General features: G+C 42.9%; 1 protein-coding gene across 1 annotated transcript in view; it reads left to right on the top strand.

Annotated features, from left to right (window-relative positions):
* Positions 1-3,650: 3,650 nt before the first annotated feature.
* Positions 3,651-22,032, top strand: part of LOC138268412 (ras-related protein Rab-11A-like) — a 53,442-nt gene continuing 35,060 nt past the window's right edge. Inside the window, exon 1 of the mRNA XM_069218023.1 lies at positions 3,651-3,921. Within this exon, the coding sequence (XP_069074124.1) occupies positions 3,882-3,921 (40 nt within the window). The 5' untranslated portion in view covers positions 3,651-3,881. The remainder of the gene's footprint in view (positions 3,922-22,032) is intronic.

Genomic DNA, 22,032 nt, shown 5'->3' with positions numbered 1-22,032 from the left:
CACTCTAAGCCAATGCACTGTACTCCACTCTACGCAACTGCACTCTGCATCACTCCAATCTACGCTAATTCACTCTAAGCCACTCTAATCTACTCTACACAACTTTACTGAAAACAAATGCACTCTACTCCAATTTACTCTGCAACACTGTACTTTACACAACTTCACCCTAGGCCACTCTGTGACACTCCACTCTATGTTGCTCTACTTCATTAAACTCTAATCTAATCTGACACTCTACTCTACTATATGTCACTCTACGACACTACACCACTCTACAGTGCTCTATGCAACCACCTCTATGCCACTCCATGCCACTTTACTCCACTCTATTCTATGACATATTACTCCACTCCACTACTCCAGTCTATGCTACTCCACTACATTCTATGACACTCTATACCACTCCACAACACTCTTCTCCACTTTACAACACTCAACTCCACTCTACTACACTACTCTATGCCACTCCACTCTATGACATTCTACTCTGCTCTACACCACTCTACTCTACGACACTCTACTCCACTCCAAGCAGCACCTTCAATACCACTCCACTCTGCTCTATACCACTTAACATCACTCTATGCCACATCACTCTGACACTCTACTCCACTTTGACACTGTACTCCATTCTACAACACTTGAGTCCACTCGACGGCATTCCACTCTACTCTACTGGGACACTGATCTCCACTCTGTGGCACTACACTCTACGCCCTTCCAATCTATGACACTCTACTCCCTCCACAACACTCTACCGCGCTCCACTCTATGCCAATCCATGCCACTCCACTCCACGTCACACTACTCAACTCTACTCTACACCACTCCATGCCACTCTACTACTCTCTACATCACTCCATAACACTCTGCAACACTGCTTGACAACACTCCACACCACTCTTGTTTTGACCATGCTGAACAGCACCAACGCTGGTCTACAACATGGCTAAAACATATTGGCAAAGCCAATAGCTCTTACATATGAGAGACCCATTGGTTTTGCCAGTGCTTGTTCCCCAAAAGCCCAGGATGTGTGTTGATACTGAGGTAAGATACTGGAGGTCATTGAAAGGTTATACCAAGATACTGCCTTGCCTGTTGTTTAAATGAGAGCTTAAAGGCACCTCCTCTGCACCAGAAGCTACAGTCCCAATTTCGAGAGAAACAGCAAAGTGCTTGGTGGGATGCTTGCATTAATTTAAAGAACTGGTTCTTACCCTGGGCCACTTTCCAGTCACTATGTCCCTCCAGACAAGGAGCAGTTTAAAAAAAATAGAGTATATAACAAATGTAAACACGTATATATATTTCTGTGTATTAGATATTTATATGGTAGAGAATAACTGTAAACATATATAACTTAAAACAAAAAGTGACACAATGCTCTGGGTTTTATGCTTGGAAAGTGTGGTGTGAGCAAAGAGTAGAGACTGTGACCAAGCACAAGACATAAGTATGAGAAACTAGACAGGGCTTTGAAGGGGATTGTTACCTTCGAAGGAATGTGTGAGATGCCAGTTCAGTAAGGACTGAATTGTGTCAGGGAGCCTGAAGGGAATACATGTGACGTGAACACTAAAGGGAAGTAAGGGGCACAAACACAGATGATGAGGTCCAAAAGTGGGTCTGTGTGCTGTGTGAGCAGACTGAAGGCACATGGGTCCTGCAATATATATTTGAAGGGTCTGAAACCCCAGTGAAACTAAAGATTATAATCTTGGAAGTTAGGAAGATGAAACCAGAGGACTGTGAAGGAAGTGGAAAAACCTGAGTTAGACCTTAGAGTGTTAAATATGAGAAGTATTGAAACTATGAGCAATTAACAAGCGGGGTGGGAGGGCTATACCTGAAGATCGTAAGATTAATGTGTTCTTGAAACAGAGCGTCAGGCAAAGGACGTGGTCTTAAAATACTTCCAACGGTTGTCTGATATAATATTGATGACAAAAATATTGTGTGGACAGATTATTTTGTCAAAAATATTGAGGACTATAATAGTGAGAAGGTAAATGCAAAAAGGTAAGAATAGGTTTATATTCTCAAATCCATATCTACGTACCTTAAATATATATATTGTCAAGGTGCATATATGTGGACTTAAGTATAGTAAAACTTTGCTTACCCATAGAAACATACCTTCACAATATTTTTGTCCTCGAAATTCTTGACAGCAGAGCTCTCCCACTAGTCACCGGAGATGAGGCGCAGGCGGAAAGCCTGCAGGTGGATGAGGGCCTCGAACTCCTGACAGGGGTCAGGAGTTCAGAGGAGCCAGGGAAGGGGCTCTACTTACCAGGTGGAGCCACAGGAGGCAGAGCAGTGCACTGACTAGGTCCAGCTGACCAGCTTTTTGGCTAGCAATTGAGAGTGGCCAGATGTGTAAGAGGTTCATCCCATCAAAGAGAATAGAGAAAAAACCTTTTTGAAAGGTAATGCCAGGGTACAATGAGGATTACCTTATAAAAGTCTATGATGGCATGCACATATCAGAAAGGTGAATATCATTGTAAATAGGATGACTGTCACCAAATGAGGGTGAGTTGACAGGTCTTGTTTAAATTTTCTTGGTCTGAATATGGAATAACATGTAAGATCCAAATTTACCAGACTCATTCTTGCATGTTTTTCGGATTCCAAATGTATTTCTATGGAGTGGCGTAGCGTGGGTTGTCAGCACCCGGGGCAAGGCAAGTAATTTGCGCCCCCTAACCCGTGGATTTTAGCACTCGCGAGTGCGAGCGCGCCCCCCCCCCCAGATGTTGCGCCCGTGCCCAGATTCCTGGTACACCCACTCCACCTAGGGTTGCCACCTAGCGGGTTTTAAACAGAATGACCATTATTTTAATTGTCCCTGCTGGTGAAAACATTAAGAGAATCCCCTATAGCTCGTATTTTTTTCCTCTAATCAAGATAAACTTTAAATATAAGAGGAAAACACTTGAATTTTTTTTTTTCTGCAGCTGCCTTAATGACCGCTGCCTGATAATTAAAGTTAACACAGACCAAAAAACATATTAAAAATTAATACAGACAATTTCATATGAAGTTCTACTTAAGAATCGCCTTTGTAGGATCTTAAAACGTGAACAACTGGACAGCATTTTTCTCTGGGAAAGGTGGCAACTCTGACTCAACCTATTTTGAGATTGAGTCTCTTAAGTATTGCAACCCTGCTGAAAAGCACTCGTGCTCGCCTACTTGATTAAAAAATAAGAGCAGGTACTACCTGCCAAAGATGAGCATTTTAGGTAGTAATGACACAGCAGAACGCAAACATGTTTTTTCAACCTCCTGATAATAAAGTGATGTGCTCAGACAAGTGTTCCGAGTATGTTGTCTTCAGTCGCACCCCAAGAACATCAGTTCCTGGGATTTCAGTCACAGGCTGAACAACTTTAAACATGTTCGCCTTCACAGAACGGTGTACCCCTTTAAGAAGGTGCAACTTCCGGCAGACAGAGCGGTACCTGTCGAAACTCTCCACTAGTTACCTGAGACGCCAGAGGTGAGCCCTGTGACATCACGCCCCGCCCACTCAGCATCTGTCTCCATCGATGGCGAATGAGAGGGAGCCACTGCCCAGCCGGGCTAACACTCGCCGCCCATCGAATGACAAGCACCCCAGCTGACCAATCAAAGGAGTCGAAGGAGCCTGGCCCCACCAAGCCCTTGCCTTCAGGTATTCGCTTCGCCCGTCCGCGAAGCCCTTGAAAGGTGCCGGTGTGGGCGGGATGCCGGCTCGGTGTGACGCGCTGGGGCAGGAAATACCTGCGAAATGAGGTCAGCGGCGCTGGAGGACGGAAGCTGAGCAGGACTCGAGTACCTGGACGCGGCGGACGACGAGCGAGGTCGGGCAGTCTTCCTCCGGCGGCACCATGGGCAGTAAAGACGACGAGTACGACTATCTCTTCAAGAGTGAGTGCTACCTGGACCCGCGAGGGTCGCGCATTTTCTCCAGTTACAGACCCGGGCGCAGCTCCCGTTGCTCCTCCGTGTGGGGTGCACGCGCAGAAGAGGGGGGGATCTCGTGCGCTCGCAGGGCCAGGGGAGTAGGGGGACGGGGCTGCGGTTACGTCATAGCAAGAGTGGGTGACTGGGGTGGGGAGGGGTGGCTTCCCACAAGTATGCATTCAGTGCCAATGGGCCACCTGTTGGCCCTCGATGCGGGTAGGCGGTTCAAGGGATCTGGATCTAGTGACTAAACGATAGGGAGGTCTAAGAGAGTGGCATGCCTCTCGAGTTTCACTCCGATCTGGTGAGGTCGTTTAGAGTTGGCGAGTGAGGGCATTCGGTTGGAGATTAAACTGTTTTTAGGTGCATGAGTTAAGTTTTCTACGTGGTTGTTCCCGTTCACGTATTTTGGAGGTATCTGTACAGGGATGAAGAAGAGTCCAAACAGGGCAACGCCCTAATGACGCATTTTTTAAGGGAGATTCCAGAAATCACGTCCTGAATTAGGTGACATAAAATAAGAGGGTGTTGACATTTGTAAAGGAACATATGTCCTTACAGCAAAAAATGTGATTGAGAAGAACAGGCTCGTGAAGTAAGTGGCCAAATATTAGAGGCAGTCGAAAAGACCGAAAGTAACCAAATGGATCCCGATTCAGAAAGAACTGGGGGCGAGAAACTCGAGAGGGCTCTCTAGGCGATTGTCACTATAGAAAGGACACATAAAATGGCGAAATGAGCGTGTCTTGGAACATCAACGAGAGCCAAGGGACGCAAACATGAGTGATGGGAGGTGAGAAAGTGGATGGGTTCAGAAACCTGGAAGGCAACTGAGCCCTGAATGCCGAGAGCAGACTGAAGGGAGGTGAATCCCTCAGGATTTATTGAAACGGTCTATAACCCTAGATACATTGAAGATTGGAGTCCTGGAACCTGGGAAGTTGAAACTGAGGGCTGTGAAGATGTGGTCAAATATGAAATGGACATAGAGGATGAAATATTCTATTTTTGAGGTCTTGTATGGTGCATGGCTACCGGAAGGCCTCCTAGCGCCTCCCAGGTGGTCAAGGAGGTGGTTGCGAGGAATTCAGATAACATATAAACTATTGCGACTATGAATGTGGTTGTTATACCTGAAGGGTAGTATGATGTATATGCTTGTAGGGATGGAGGAGCCTAAAGAAAAGACCAGTCTGGAAATGCCTTCAACTAAGGCAAATGATTAATGATGAGAGCCAGAACTGTTAGAGGATTTTCCATGCTGAGTCTGACAAGGATGGGGCAGGATGTTAGTTTTACATGAACATGAAAACATTAACTGCTACACCTGCCCACTAAAAAAAAACTTGCCATATTGGCAAACATCAGTGGTTGAACATATAGCATTTTTGGCAGCAGTCAGCATACAACATGTTTTTTGTATAGTTGTAGTTAAACTGTGTAATGCTGTACTTCGAAGTACTCAGGAAGTAGTACACTGAACAACTCATCTTTTACTTATCGCCTAGTTAATCCACATAACCGACTATTGTGTGTTTCACCCATGCATCTATGACCAGGATTCATTGAGGCCGTATACGCACATGCTGGATTTCCTTTTGGAACACCTTTTGTAAACCCCAATACAGTGTGAAGTGATATTAAAAGTATTATGCCTGATATCATAAACATATGGCCAAGACTTGTTCTGTTGAAAGATGTTAGTTTCAGGAGAGGGTTAGAAGATATTCCATACATATGGTGATAGTAGTCAACACTATGGCATGCACTGAAGTAAGAGTTTGAGTCGAGGTGCAAAACATATGGTCATTTGCATCAGCATCCGTAGCAGACTTAAAATGACAGGCAAAATGGCAGAACATTATATTTATCACTCAGTACCATGCTCCTTTGAGTGAACCCATACAGGAAAATCAACTGCAAAAATACAAGTCATTGTTCATCTTTTGTAACCGTATCAGATGCCAGCTGAGGAACCAGTCATCCAACTGAAAGCAGAAGTGCATTGTTGTCTAAACGGGAAATTGACCAGCCTTTAGAAAACTAAGCCCCGATTACGTAAAGAAGCCAGATTTCTTTCTGTAATACTTCCTTAATCTAAACTGAAATAAATGCATTCTATTGTGCACAAGTAAGCCATTATAAAACAAGTTTTGAGAATTTACTGTCAGTCTCTCTGCCTATTTACCTTTCTCTAAATTGATTTAGAATATAACTAGCTTGTCTAAGCTAACTGAGCCTTGGAGAAGAATGCCCTGCTGGGCCTCCCCATCAGTGTCTGTGCACATATCTCATTAAATGTAAATTGAGTGCTCACAATAACTTGCCAGTTGTATTTGGAGCAGAATAGAAGTAGATCATATACAACATTGAACTCGGATGTAAATAAAACTGTGAAGTGAAAGTGTGCTTTTTTCTTTTGTTGTTGGATTTATTATACCAGCTTGCTCGTACCGGTCTCTGCACCACCCCTCTTGGGCCATTGAGTTCACTTCGAGCGTTTGAAGTTGAATATATATATATATATATATATATATATATATATATATATATATATATGTGTGTGTATATGTTGTTTCTGTGCTTGGCATGTTCGTGGATCATTGCATGGCTCCTGGGTGGGTTGTTATACTAGATATCTATGAATTCCTGCTCTCATCTTATCACAATTATCTACTCATCACTCTTATATCATGTCTCTATCAAACTATCCTCCATTCTCACTCTGACTCATCCGAAATCCCTTCTACCACTTTCATCTCCTAAATATTTCTGCCTAAGCTCTTCCCTCCGCTTCCACATCTAACTCACCAAACCTCACTCTACTACTGTGACCTCCCACACAACCCTACTAAATTCTCCTGCATTTATCTCACCCTGCTACTATGCTCTCCCTAACCCTTCCACATACTCTTCCCCTTCCACCCCCCTTTACTCATCCCAAGCCTTTGGGTTGAGTAAATTAAGGTTATACTCCCAATTAACACTTCTGTATTTCTTTCCTCCTCCACCCCTCCATTACTCCATCATTCTAACTAACAAACTCTCATATCCGCGGCTCAAATTAACTCATAATAATATTAAAACTGTACTCATTATTTAACAATACTAATCCATCACTAATTCTTGTTGGGTTCCAGAGTAGCGTGCTACTCATCGAAAAGCGCTTCGACGCCTCGTCAGGGGTAGTAAGCGCTATATAAATACGATTACAATACAATACATTCCAGCCCCCTGATGGTAAGCTGTTATAGTCCTAGTAATTTGAGGGTGCGAAGGGGTGTGTCCTTCAAGAGAGTGTAATGCTGGTACTGGCCCACATGTATCTACACATCCACCTCCGCTCTGAACATCCCATAGTAATGGCTTCTGCCTCCCTACCACCTGCCTTCTGCGTTTCGTCAAATGTTCATCTGGACTCAGCCCAATTCCTTGCAATGCTGGGGCTACCTGATAACTCAAGTGGGCCTGGCTTGTAGTACCAACCCCTTGCCTCCAGGTAACACATCCCTAAAACTAAACCCCCCAAAGTTGCAAGCTATGAGTCGTGATACTATTGACTTAATAAGCTCGACATGCAGTCATGCAGCCGTTTGCTTTTATGCACAGCTATTGTCAGTAGGCGATGCATGACCGCTTTGTGCTCAGGCTTCAACAACGCTGTGCGGTTTGGCATACCTGTGGGTCGGTTGGCCACACATAATGGCTCATGATGACCCTGATTGAAAAACCTGCTCCTCCTTGTTTACCCGTGTACACCTCCTACAGATGAATGGTTTATCCTCGGTATTTCGTTCTTGACTTTTTTCTTTATAGCAGATCTTTTCATTTTAATCCGTTTTTGTGCAGTGCTCCCATATGCAAGCAGTTGATCAGGATAAAAACGTGCGCCTTAATTAGCTTTGTTGCAAACGAAATCTGTTGTTAAAGACCATGTTTGATGTCAGTGTTTGTGAATCATTACGCAAAATAGAAAATTTGTTTTTTAGATTGTTGCTTGCTTTGCTACAGAACCAAAGTACTGCCAAATAAACAGGAAGAAAGTGTTTGCAAGGTGCGCAGCTGGGAAAAATACAGCACTGACTGCAAATAATCAGTGTTTCCATCCCGTCTGCATTTTTTAAATACTAGACGTGAATAGTTCAGCTTCCCCTTTCAAGGGAAATGGCTTAAAAATGTACTTTCCTGACTCTGCAATGTACAACGTCCAGTGTAAAGCTTTGTTTTCTTTACTAATTTATGAGGTTTATGTTATCTTCTAAGAGCTGGCCAAATATGTCAAAATTTATACACACTCCTGTTGAAGTTCTACGTGGGTTGATTTCACTTTTGTTAAACAATGCACTCTGTTTCTTAGTAGTGTCGGAAGTGGAAAATCCGTGCAGCATATTGTTCAGTAGTCATGGCACGAAATTATGTATTTACTTCCTTACACCAGCCCAGTGAATGAGTGACTCACTTGCCTTCCTTTTGTTAATATGCATTGTGTGGGATTGAGGCGAGGCGCCCACACTGCAAGAAAAGAATGACTAGTGGCCCAGGTTTGAATTTAGACTGAAGGGAGCAGACGGTGACTTTTTTTATATATGATATGATATATATATATATGTATGTGTGTGTGTCTTTACGCACATATAAATAAAATATATATGTGTATAATATATATTCTGGGTATAAAATCCTTCCATGACACGTTAAGTGCATGATTTTAGGGCGTCAATTTTCCCCCCTAATTTTGAGAATTGATCATCAAACTTACATAACGAGGTTAATTTACAAGCTGTGCACCTTGCCTCACTTATGTAGGCATATCTCAGAATGTACATGTAGGCACGTATACGAATTCTTATCTAGAATTTGATGTAATAATTCCTGTGCAGAAACTTGTACTGAGCCTCCTCTCCTCTCGGTCCATGATGGCTCCGGGACCACAGAATATACAGGTTCTCTAGGTTGAATGTGCTCGTCGTGTCTCACATCGTAGCTCATTCGATTCCATTGCGGTATCCGCACAGCCACCTTTTATTCAGTTACTTCCGAAGGTACAGCTGCAACCAATATCAAATGTAGTGCATTCACTATTGTCATGTCCACCCAAGACAGCATGTCTCAGCACTATATAAGTACCTTTTTTTTTTTTTTCATTTCCCTCAGCTTGAGGGATACTGATATGTACTGGCCATCCAGCAGATCGTTGTTTGTGCATACTAGAAGAATATGTCAAATGATTTAGAGAAAAAAGCCAGTTTGGATGAAGTCACATAAAATGTGAACAAAGGTCACCGCATTTTTTTTTTTCTGGGCTGACCCAGTATTTACTGCTTCGCCATATTAGAGGAAATGCTGTAAAATAATAGCAAAGATTACATGTATACACACCCTGAGGGGCTTTGGGCCAACCCACTTCATCCATTAGTTCAACTGTCACTTGCATTTTGCTTCCACCTACCTTGGTGTACAACCAATGTCACTAGACCACCCCACTTCATCTGTTGGCTCTATGGATCTATTGGTGATAGATTTTTCAAGGTCATATGTGGGCTTCTGCCTAAAAAGAAATGCACTTCGGAGCCATGACTGCTGGGCTAATAATCGTTGTCAATTCTTTTTTTCCATTCCTTTTTTCCTTTTATAACTTTTTTTTAATCACCCTTAGTATTTACACGTTTTCTTTTGTTGCATATGCCTGGGATCAAAATTATTCCTCATCACCCTTTCAAGGCCTGACCAATCAGCTGCAGATGTTTAATAACAATTACAACAAGCACTGGCAAAGCTACTAGGCTGGGGCAGTTGCCAGTTATGCAAAAGGCACGCCGGAGCTTCTGTTTATGCTCTGACAGTGTTATCAAACTTCAATGGTGAGCAAAAGTGTAACATTGATAGTGGCCACTGCCACCAAGAAATAAAGAATTGTATTTGCATCATAATCTCTAAAAGGATTTTTTTTGTTTTGTATTAGTAGATCTTCTTTAAAATGTTTGTTGAATATAAGGTGCTAAATAGCGTCAATTTAAAATTGCCTCTTAAATAAAGTCTAGTATTTCTTAGTGCCCAAAATCTGAATTTAGTGTAAGAGATTTTAGTACATAATCCATTTCAACAGGTTGGAAACTGAGTGGTTTGGGAGATTTATTGAATAAAGGGATTAGGTATTTTAGTTTTTCTACATTCTGGAGATGGGGAGGAATCCTGTCGGCTTTGAAGTGAGTGCTCCAGGGGTCATTAGCGCAGGCAGGGGCAAGCGTTGGTGCTAGCTGCTGTGGCCTCCAGGCACTTATTTTAACTAAGCACTGTGGTTGGTCATGCCACAAATACATGATTAACTCTGCTTTGTACACTGCACTCATTGTATAACTTTCTCTGACGTACATCTCAGAGAGAAGTATTGTATATGCAGCTCGTGTGAAATAAATAGTTTAATATGTGGATGATCTAGGTGCCACTTTCTATTCATGACAAAAGTTTATTTTTTGCAAGATATTAAAAACATGCTTGCGGGCAGGTGCTTCGCTTAACCTCAGTAAATGGCAGCATGTGTTTTATAGCGTGATAGAGGATAATACACAATGAATAACTCATAATAAGCCCCTTAATCTCAATAACTATATTTCAGAAATACCTCACCTCATTTCAAAGATCACAACTTCTCCCTTAAAAGTCCTACATCTGCAACCTGGCAATAACCTCTCTACTCTCGCCAGTCACTGGCATGTATTCACATTCCCAATCCCACTAAAGACCACACAGAACTCATGTTAATTTAATCTAGCATATAGAAACTGAATGTATGGAATGGTTTCCTTAAGAGCAGAAGAAAAAACCCAATAACCACTGAAAAAACACTAATCTTTGAATCCTGGAGAATTCTGCTGCCCAGTGTAAAGTGCCTCAATGCCTTCTCAGGTGTAGTCAATTTTCGTTCATGAGGCTGCGTAATAACTTCTTATACTGCTAGACACTCTTGCACTCATGTAAGACAAAAATGCTATGTGTCATGTTCATCACCCAGTACTGTACAAATCCACAACAATAAATCACCCATCAGCAACTGAACAGGGATGGCATAACTGAAGATATCTGCCATATGCTAGTGGCCGACTTTAATTTAGTGCACCTATGCAGATGTGCAAGAGCTGCATACTAAGACCCATATCTCACATCCCTAGTCCATCCCTGTAGATCTCTCCACTATGTTATGTCTTCTTCTAATCTATAGCTGTTTGGGTCCATAAAATGTAAACATAATATCTCAGGACATCCCAGTGCAGTAACCAGTTAAGTGGAACATTATCATAAGAAATGCCACAAATGGATCTGCAGAGCTGTTGAAAGCTGCCAGCTTCCAGAAAACCATAAACTGCATGTCTTTCTTGCACACTGTGCTTCATCTATTATACATCTAAGACCTACATCCAGCAACATGATATCCAAACCTCAGTGGCCCTCGCGCCCAACATGGAAACACTTCCCACGTAGGATCGAAACAAAGACAACACACTTGCAACCAAACACCCTAACACAATGTTGCATACTACCCATGCAGACAAGTGCTTCAGCATCCCAAAGAGGGTTGGGAAGTTTTGTATGAATGTTGTGATGCAATAAAAACCAGATCACTGGTTTTAATTTTAACTTTCACACTTCAACTATAATGGGCAGTTTTTCTCAAGCTCCATATTTGTCCTTTGTCCTTCAAATTGTTCCATGCACTTTACAAAATCAGCAGATGGACAACAGATGGCCACCGAACAATTCTCTCTCTAGGTCTTCACAACAAAACAGTACAAGCTGCCTGTGGAGACTAGTTGTAGGCTTACCAAGGACTTACCATGGGCTTCAGTTGGCCATTGCTTATCAGTAGCTGGCATCGCTGTCACTCTCATTAGCTTGCATTTTATTTGATGGCTTCCTTTCCTTTTCTTGTATTTGTCCCTCCCCTGGAGCATAAACTCTTTATCATACCTTTCATTGGCTAACTCCCTTCATTCCACTGCTCAGTTTTAGGGAACCATTTTTTTTCTCTTTTGTTAAGCACTCCGTGACAGTGCATGTGATTTCCAGCTGTCTCCCTCACATGCTTCTCCCACATACCCACACTCTGTGTGTTGTGGTTTTCATTGTGTGCTGCTCTCTCACTTGTTTGCTTCTCCCACTATTAAACACTCCACAACCCTGTGCACAGTTTTCTCCATTGTGTGCGTCTACCCCTGGTTGCACAGTCTCATATAGATGCCTTTCCCCTTGTGCCCTAACTTGGTATTCTTTTGTCCCCAACTCCGATGTACTTAAAAAAAAAAAAAAATTTGATTTATGCTCTTGCAGTACTAAAATGTAGTTTTCTTATTTACCAATCCAAGTGGTGTCCACCATGTTGGCTCTGTTTAAAAATAAATAAATAAAAAATCTACCCTACATAATTCTGTAGGTGCGTGCATGTGTTCATGTGCCTACAGAATGATGCGACTAGCAACAGTGATTGCAACATTGCACTTTTTTTTAACCAATGCTGTCCAGCTTCGGCAGACCTCGCCGGCAAATCCAATGAGTCCAAAAGGTGAGACCTATTGGATTTGCCAGTGCTTGTTACAGCTTTAGTCTCCGCTGATCGGTGTAACAATTGGGACCTAGGGGGAAGAGCGCTTCTCCACTCTGGTGCTCTTCCTCTGTGCTTCCGATTTTCCGCATCACATTCCTCCCATCTCTTGTTCTTCACTCTGTCAGTGAAAACGCCAGTGTCTTATCACCCGCCCAGTGCATTACCTTTCCAAACACTCCTTAGTTGTGTATCGAAATCTTGTGTTGTCACTTCTCCTAGGCATCTTATTTTAATGTCTTTCGTACCCTCTTCTTCAGTCTCCTTGACTCTTCTTCTGTCTGCATGTCTTTCCAGTTTCTCAGAGTAATGTGAGGTGGCTGAAAGTGGCATAGGTGCACAATATAAATAGGGCTTCTGGTTTTATGATCTTTATTTAAAAACAAAATCCATCTTTATCCACATTTATTTTTGTGTCGTCTTATTGGTATTTATCCATATTTATTTTGTGTTTTGATAATCAATGTCGTCATAAAGTGGTATATTTCCACTCTTAGATGTGCACTCATATGTGAATGCTTGTCATATTTCAGCAAATTAGTCAGCCACATATAACAAAGCACTACACCCACAGTTACATATTAGCGTTTAGTCTCTCCCATCTGTTCCCTCTTCCCCTGTGATGAATTAAAATGACCACTTTTTGCCTTGGTGGTGGCAGAAAGAGGCATTTCCTCGAGGATATGCCGTATTAGCTCCCTCTTGTAGATGCAGTATATTTTGACCTAGTGGTGGCTACATGACCACTTGGATAAAACATTAAAAACTGCAGCAGATTTCTGTCCAGAGCTCTTCAGGGGATATTAAAGGTCCTTTGTGTAGGAAATAGTAACTGGTCATGTGGCATTGCTGATCTCAAAACAATTCTTAAAGATAGTAGTGCGTTTTTTCATGTGTGTTCCTCAATCGATACGTCTGCTATACAAATTTGCCTCACAAAAGCCCAACCTGGTAATATGCGGTCTTTTTAGCAGTTCTGTTTTGGGATTTTGTAAAGTCATGGTTGATGTCTGCACGTAGTAAAATATGATTCATTCTGGGGAGGGCTAGAAGGCAGAACCAAACTGTCAGCAATTTAGAGGGAGCGGAGTAGGAAGGATGCTCATGGGTTTGTACACGTGGGTGAGGATGTTGGACAATAAATTGAAGGGCTGAAGAGTTTTAACTTCTGCTTTCCTTCCTGGAGGGGCGATAAGACCCTCTTAAGTGTTGAGCACCTATTCATTGCAACTATAAAGTGTTTTTGTTTTTTTCTTCATTGTACTAATCTTGCAACACTGAATTAAATAGGACCCACTTGTCTAGGTGCATTACCTGACCAGACCTGGGAAAATCGTCCATGCCCATTAAGGGTGTGCACCTTCCGTGCCCTAGTGACATGTTAAATATCTAGTAACAGTGGAAGAATGTATGACCAGGAAGGCAGCTAAGGAGTGACCAGATGTTCACTCTGCTAATTCCATTTGCCTGGGGCGCACTGGACTCAGATTATGTAGTTTTTTGTTATGTTTAGCCTTCTGATGATTGGGCTGGGCCTAAAGGTTGTATTGCTGAAATAATCCTAAAATTGCGTAGCTGTTTTACAGTCTGTAATTTTCCTAAATGTTCGTAAACAATGCTTATTTAGTTTTTAAACTCTAAATTGTAACCAGGACTGATTTTAGTGTGCAGGAAGACTATGCGCCCTCTTCCAGGGGCATGGAAATGGCATTCAGTTCTGTTTGACAGCTGCAAATATTAGCCCCACCTATGCTGGGAGGGCGAGACTAGTAAATGTCACTATGCCTTGGGTGTCTAAGTGTTTGCACTGGCTTTGATGTGAATGACACTAAACCATAGGAATAGGATTACCTTAGATCCTGTGAAGTGAAGTAAAAAACTCCGAATTACACGATTGAAGATTCAGTAATCTCAAAGAAATTGTCTGGTCACATTCTCCTTGTAATTTTCCCACTTATGAGTTTGGCCAGTAGTTTGAAAATCGCTGTTTTAAATTCATAAGTCCATTGCGATTTCCTGTCACAACTTTATCCTTTATTCTTTTCAATGAAAAAATAATCTTAGTGGTAAATTAAGCAAAATATTAACAATGCTAACATACCCTTAAATTTGTAAAAGTGTCACCTGAAATGTCTGAAAAAAGACCATAAGAAAGACTGATGCATAACAGTTGTGATCATGTTTCCTTTTTATTTTGTTCTCTTAAGCTTTGTTCCTCTATCATCTAGTTTTCTGTGCAGCAAACTCTCTAAATTAGAGGTCTGAGTTGCCATCCAATGTGCATCATTCACAAAAAAAACAAAGAAATGTACTAAATTTACAACATAAATTTGGTGGATGTTACTTTTTAGTTTGCTCAAATGCTGGTTATTTTTTTTCTTCTTTTTGTTGGGATATAGTACTGGCGGGATGGTTGAGCATTGCTTCAACTTTTATGGAAGTTATATTTCTGGTAATACAATCTCCATGGTTGCAGTTAAGGTTAACAGCAATAAGATTAGCGGCTTCTGCTCTTTTGTTTTTGCGAGAATCTGTTTTTTTATTTATTGTATTTTTTTAATATATATATATAGAGAGAGAGAGAGAGATATTTTATCTTGTACTATGAACAGTTAGTACTGTTACCAGATCCTGATGCACCAGCTATGAAGTCCTTCTAGGTCTTCTGAAGCCTTGCACTCTTGCAGCAGTACAATTTTGCTTCCAGACTGATCTTCAGTCATTCAGCTAGCTTTTGCTTTTTTATTTATCAAAACATATTTCACAGGAAATGTTTGGTATCACATCCTGCATCTCTTTGACACTGGATACAGGATTGCTATATCACATTAAGGAAGCAGTTCACATCCTGCACAAGGAAAGCAGATGTGTCCTATGCACTGTAGGAAACTGCCCTTTTTATCCATCGTGCATTTCTATTCTTTTAGTTCTACAACACAGCTTTCTAGCAAAGTCCCTCGTGGTGCTCTCACACGTGTGAGGAAACAAAAAGTTAAATCGTCAAAGATTATGTTTTTTTCCATTGGTGATTTGATAGCTTTCTCTTATAGGATATTATGCTAAAAAAATATAGCAACGCTAGAAGCTGTATTTGAAGAACCAGATGTTAATTATGCGTCGGGTCTACTGAGGAGATATGTTTTACTTTTCTGGATTTGGATGAGTTGAGAAGGAGGCACACTTTCGAGCTGAGAACTGAATTCCGTGATTGTCTGCATGCTTGGTTCTTCCCGATTTGAGGTTGCAGGCTTCTTTTGTCGACTTAAACATGGTTTATGACGGCTAATGCTTTCAAGTTTATACCATATTTGGTGTCAAAAGTACATAATGTTTATAAGAAAGTCAGTCAAAATTCCAGGATAATTGTGATTTATTAAATAAGTGTATGACGGCAATTCGCATCCAATTTCTAGTGCCATGGTAATTTACAATTGTAGGGGGTAGTTAATGTAAAGTGATATACATTTTAATAAGAAAAAACTAAAAATGACCTACCGCGTTCATTTTCTGTATCGGAGCAGACTCTTCAGAGAGAAGCAGTATCACAAAATTGGATTGAGACGTTAATAAGTGAACAAAGACTCAGGACACTTTCTGCTGCAGAGCCAGCTTCAGAGGACGAGCGACCCATATCTCAGGGTGCTGCTGGGATCATCATTGATGGACTTATAACAACAAAACTAATGTGCCTTGATGCACTGCACTTTTTTGAGGTGTTTCAGGTACAACATGTTGTAGTCGCTGTCAACTTACATGAAAAACTGCTCCACAAGCTTTATTTGTTTTGCATTTACCTCACTGTTGTGCATCCTTTTGCAACACAAAAGAATGATGGACGGAGTGCTGACAATGCAAACACTCACCCCCAGTCACAGATCTGGGTTTAATCCATTGTTCTTTTGCTCACCATGCCACCCCGGTTTGGACCCAGCCATAATCAAATCAGTCTTGACCCTGTTCCTCATGGGAACAGTTCAGCCCGAAGTGCCAGGCCAGGTCCTCCCTGGACCGGAAACAAGCATCCTGGGACCGGTTCAGGGTATCACCCTTCTTCAGCCAGGCTAGCTTGATTCCAGTGGCACAGTGAGCAAGGGACCCACGTCTGGGCATACCCTTCCCACTTAGGGCAACTTTAGCAACACAAAGGGATGATGGACGGAGTGCTGACCATGCAAACACTCACCCCTCATCCTTTTGGCCTGTTGATCCTTCCTACTGTCAGTACAAACCACTTCTGATTGGCCACGTGGATGGCCTATCAGAATGGTATCTGTGTTTAGGATATTCTGGTGAGCTTATGGGTAGAATATCGGGATAGCTGGAGCAGCCTGAATCCTTGTGGGCTGCTTCATGGTGCATTGGGGATGAGCAGCCCTTGAGTGCACCAGGACCCCCATTGTTGTCTGTGTGCTCTTGGATGCACCTTTAATTGCCATTGCATTATTGTCGGAGTCCTGAAAAATTCCGTCAGCTTGTGTATTAGTCTATTTTAAGATCAATTTCTGACTTTGAGGCTTTCTCCTCCCATGTGGCATCACATGTGTGCCATTACTGGTTGAACTGAAGGAACATCCATTTAACATAGGGCATAGTCCGAGTATGCTGGGTTGGCCAGGAGTGCATTGTGACATCCATGATACAGGATAAAGCATTGATACCTTACATGCCAGCAATGGCCTTACTCCAACTGCTGAGGAGTGGAGTTCTTAGTTGCTGGTGTCGGCCTGTCTCGTCACAGAGGCATTAACGGTGGCACTTGAGGAATGGGTTCAGGAAACTGGCCTGATGGCCCAGAGGTGCGAGTTTGTCCATACATTCTAGTCTGCACCTGGACAGCGGGATCTGAGGGAGAAATATGGCGTCCTTCCCTCTTCAGACTACTAATCGGGCAATAAAATGTCACCTTGACTAAAATGTCAGGCCTTGGCAAAGACGGCCATACCAGCTCGGGTTCCCAGTTAGTCATGGCAAAAAGCCGGCCCATGCCCTTACCCCCATCACAGTGTTGTTTTTTAAATAATTTACCAGGTAACATTTAACATTGCAATGTAATAATCTGGACCAAAAAAGTGATCTCAGATTGTTTTCTACCAGCTGTAAAATAGCTCACTCTGAAACATGTGTGGGTTTTTTTTTGTTTGTTTTTTTTGCAGTCTGATACCGCTAGATTTGCAGTTCTCCTTTTAAACCTAGAACTACAAGAGCTGTAATGCAGTCAGACACAGAACTTCTCGCTCCAGGCATAGAACTTGAGAGCTCAGAGCGAATTACTCAACGCTTCTGCTGTCTATGGGCGCACGGAAATGCCCCTCTGTGGTCCCTGATCGCACCAGCTTGTACCGCAGCTCCTGCAGGGCGCATTCCTAAACCAGTGTACCCCTCTTCCCACTGAACATTCCCCAGTCTGCCCTCCCTCTCTTCGGTGAAGTGCGCGCGTGCTCCGTACGTGCTAGCGCCTTGTACCTCCCAGTGAGGAGGTGGGTTGCACAAGGCAGCGCTTGCTCCAGGGCCTCGGCTGCACGAGCCCCGGCCTGCCTGCAGCTTCCGTTGGGTGTGGACGTCACGAGTAATGGCCGAATGACTCACCCGCAGCCACAGACTGTAGACATAGCCAGCGAGACCGCACTTTCAGTAGCTCAAGGTTAAAATAGTCCACGTTTTAGTGTGGTTCGGTAGGTTTACGGAAACGTGTTCTGTTGTCCTTGGCAATTTATCTACCTTTAAGATTGCATGATGGGGGATCACGCTTGTGTCCTTCGTTTTTTTTTTTTTATGGAGTTTCAAGCCAACTTTATATTTGGCACCAGTAACATTCCCAGTACATAAGTTTATAAGGTGCACAGCCTTGAGATCGTGACATTGAACTGTATTTAATTTCTAGTGTTACTCTGGTCCTGCCTTCCACCCCACAGATTACATTCGCCACGCACCGTGGTATAAACTTAGTTTTTAGTGTGCTGTGTGTCACAACCACTTGTTGCTTGCTCTTGTGTGAGTTGTGCATCTTAAGCTTTATAGACAATAAACATAAAAGATGCTAGAAGAGTGCACCCACCGTGGTCAATGTGCCTCGTGGTTATCCTATGCCACACAGATCCACTCTAAGAAGCGTTCCCACCTGGACCTCTCTTCGAATCAAGCAGGTTGTTCACCTCTTCAAAAAATTACTACCCACGATGCAAAAGCCTTGTACGTCTTATATGCACAACGGCACGTCACGGTGCAAAACTGCAAGCTGCCCCATGCAGTTACAGCTGCTAATCTGTCAACCTATAACCACTCGTTTTTCTTCCTTCAAGCTGTTTAGCCACAACTGTATGCCCCATTTAGCGAAAAATCGGGTTGACTGACTGGTTAGGCATGTTCTAGCTTTTCCTCCGAAAATTACGTTTTTGCTGAATTGTGCTCTTTTTTCTGTTTGTGTTTCATTTTTCGAAACAATCCCTTTTAGTTCAGACCCTAGTTCTTAATGACACTAGCTTTTTCTTCACATATCTTGGCAAATTACATTCCTCTTAACCAACCTTCCCTTAATATTGGGGTAGGTGAATTGACACATGCATGGAGGCTTGTTAGGTCGAGCATAGCATCGCACAAGTGCTGCTCTTTTTGACATGTTGTAATCTATTCTGTGGGTTTTAACCACACCCATCTCACGCTTATCACTTTCATTCATTCCTAGGTCTGAGTTTCAAAATTCCTTTGATTTCATATTGAAATGCTTTACATTTGTCTCGCCTTGAGGCTGCTTTGTTACCACCTTGGAGACTGATCCTATTACATGGGTTACTGCACGATCGTCGAGATAGTTCAGTGTGGTGCACTATTTTTGTTTTCATTTGCCTCGTTGGCTCGCACTGCATGGACGTTTCTTGTTTCTTTCTCTTCCGTGTGTTGGCCATGCCACTGTTTCGTTTTTATTTATTTCACATTTGTTTAATATATATTTTAAAAGGTTTATAGAGTGCAAACTCAGTCGGAGAAGCACTTTACATGAGTCCCTGTAGTTTCATATAGCGCAAACTCATTCTAAGGAGCAATTTATATGACTACCACAAGTTTAGCACTTAGATATACCAACTGGAGCAGTTACAACAGTAAAAAAAACTCAAAGCTCAGTGGGAGAGCTGATACTACAATATTCACTGCACTCGGGGAAACTCACCCCATAATGCTTTGCAGGCATTTCTTTTTCAAAATATTTTTGCCCATAACTCAGCCTATGGTGGTCCTAGGACAATAAGACCCCCATCAAAACATTCAGCCCGATCCACTCTTTCTTTCTAGGTCATCTCTGGGTCCCCACACTAGGATGGGGGACCCCAAAATAGTAACGCCTCCCACCATTTAGTGCCTTTTTAAGCTTTCTCATGGCTGCAATGTTTGTTTTACTGCTCTTCTTACAAATGCTATTTTTATTTAGGTGTCCTATAGGGATGGTTCTGAGCATTACAGTCAAGACACTACAGTATTCACTGCACTTGGAAACTTGCTCCATTATGCTTTGTGGAGCGTTACTGTTACAAAACAGTTTTGCCCATAACTCACAACACAACATGCTATTTCTGACTAGGTCATCTCTGGGTCCCCACATTAGATTTGGGGGGAGGGGGTGCAAAATAATATAAAACAATTGTAGGAGGCTGGCCTGGTTTGTAGTGGGTACCTTGGGTACTTACACCTTATACCAGTTCCAGTTATCCCTTATTAGTGAAATGTAGTGTTCTAGCAGCTTAGGCTGATAGAAGTAGCTATAGCAGAGCAGCTTAGGCTGAACTAGGGGACATGCAAAGCTCATGCAATACCACTAATAGTTATGCAATACTTATACACAAGTAAAGACAATACTCAGTGTTACCAAAAATAAAGGTATTTATTTGGGTGATACAGTACCAAAAAAATCTTAGAGACAATACTCCTTCTGGAGGTAAGTATTATACACACTATATACACTAGACACCATCATTAGAAAAGTAAATAGTCATAGAACAATGCAAGCAATAGGAAATGCAATAGATTGCAATGGGAGAAAATAGGTCTAGGGGCAACACAAACCATATACTAAAAGTGGAATGCGAATCACAAATTCCCCCTTAGACAAGTGTAGTGTGTGCAGAATCACTGGCAGAGTAAGAATACAGTAAAGGTAAGTAAATTACCCCACCCCAGAGCCCAGAAAAGCAGGAGTAAAGTACTGCAAGTTTCCTTAGGACACATTACACCTCGTGATTGGGATTTTGCAGCAGCCAACCAAGTCTGCAAAGAACAACTGCTGGATCCCAGGACCTGAAGACCTGCAAAGGAAGGGGACCAAGTCCAGAAGTCGAAAGAAGTTCCAGAAAGGACAGGAGCCCCTGCCAACCCAGAAGAGGGTGCAAAAGGAGAGTCCACGGTTAGTTGAAGACTGCAAAAATGCACCCTAGGAAGATGCTAGCGGGTTCCTACGTGATGCAAAGGATGTCCCATGACGTGAACATCGTTGAAGATGTGATTTCGTGTTGGAAGTCGCCAACAAGCGTTGGCTACGACAAAAGTACATTTTGCGTCAAAATGGTGCTGGATGGACCCAGGAGGGACCTGGGGGCCTCAACTCAGTGTGAGGAGGAAGAGGAGACTCTCAGCATTTTAGAGAGCCCTCAGGATGCCAGCCGGCACCCCCGGAGGTCCCAGGACATGGGGACAAAAGAGATGCAAAACACAGTGGTTACAGCACAACAAAGGAAGGTCCCACGCCGCCAGAGAACAACTCAGCGAGTTGAGCGCAGCAGGATGGAGTGCTGGGGACCTGGGCCAGGCTGTGCACAAAGGAATTTTGCAAATAGTGCACAGAGGCTTCAGGAGGTGAAGAAGATGTAGTACACAGGGGTACCGTCGCTCTCTGGGAAGGCAAGGTCTTGCCTCCTCCAAATTGTGCCAGCAGGACCTCAGGACAGTCTGTCGATGACGTCCACCCTCTGTGTCTTTAGGAGCACGCTTGTTGCTGTGAGAGGAGTCAAAGGGTACCGGTCGTCGTCTTGGAAGGTGCCTGCTGGAGCAGGGGAGTGACTCCGTCACCCCACAGGACATTTCTTCGGTCCTTCTGGTGCAGGATGAAGACCGGGAGTCCTCAGAGCATGCACACCGTGGAAACTGTTGCAGTTGCTGACTTGGAGCTGAGGTTGCTGAAGAAAAGTATCTCTTGTGGATACTTTGTTGCAGTTACAGCGTTTCTTGGAGCAGGCTATGGTTGATCCGAGGTCAGAGGAAGCTGAAGTTGTTGCAGAGGATTCCTAAAGGAAACTTGCAAGCAGACTCTGAAGAGAACCTACAGGAGAGACCCTAAACAGCCCTGAGAGGAGGATTGGCTACCTTATCAGGTATGAACCTATCAGGAGGGGGTCTCTGATGTCTCCTGAGGGAACTGGCCACTCAGAGGCCCCCAGAGTGCCCCCACACCTTGCAAAGCAAGATGGCTGAAGTCTGGGACACACTGGAGGAGC

This window comes from Pleurodeles waltl, chromosome 12, assembly GCF_031143425.1.
Source record: "Pleurodeles waltl isolate 20211129_DDA chromosome 12, aPleWal1.hap1.20221129, whole genome shotgun sequence".
Lineage (NCBI taxonomy): Eukaryota > Metazoa > Chordata > Amphibia > Caudata > Salamandridae > Pleurodeles > Pleurodeles waltl.
The sequence above is the reverse complement of the archived record's forward strand: the minus strand, read 5'-3'. Positions and strand labels throughout refer to the sequence as shown.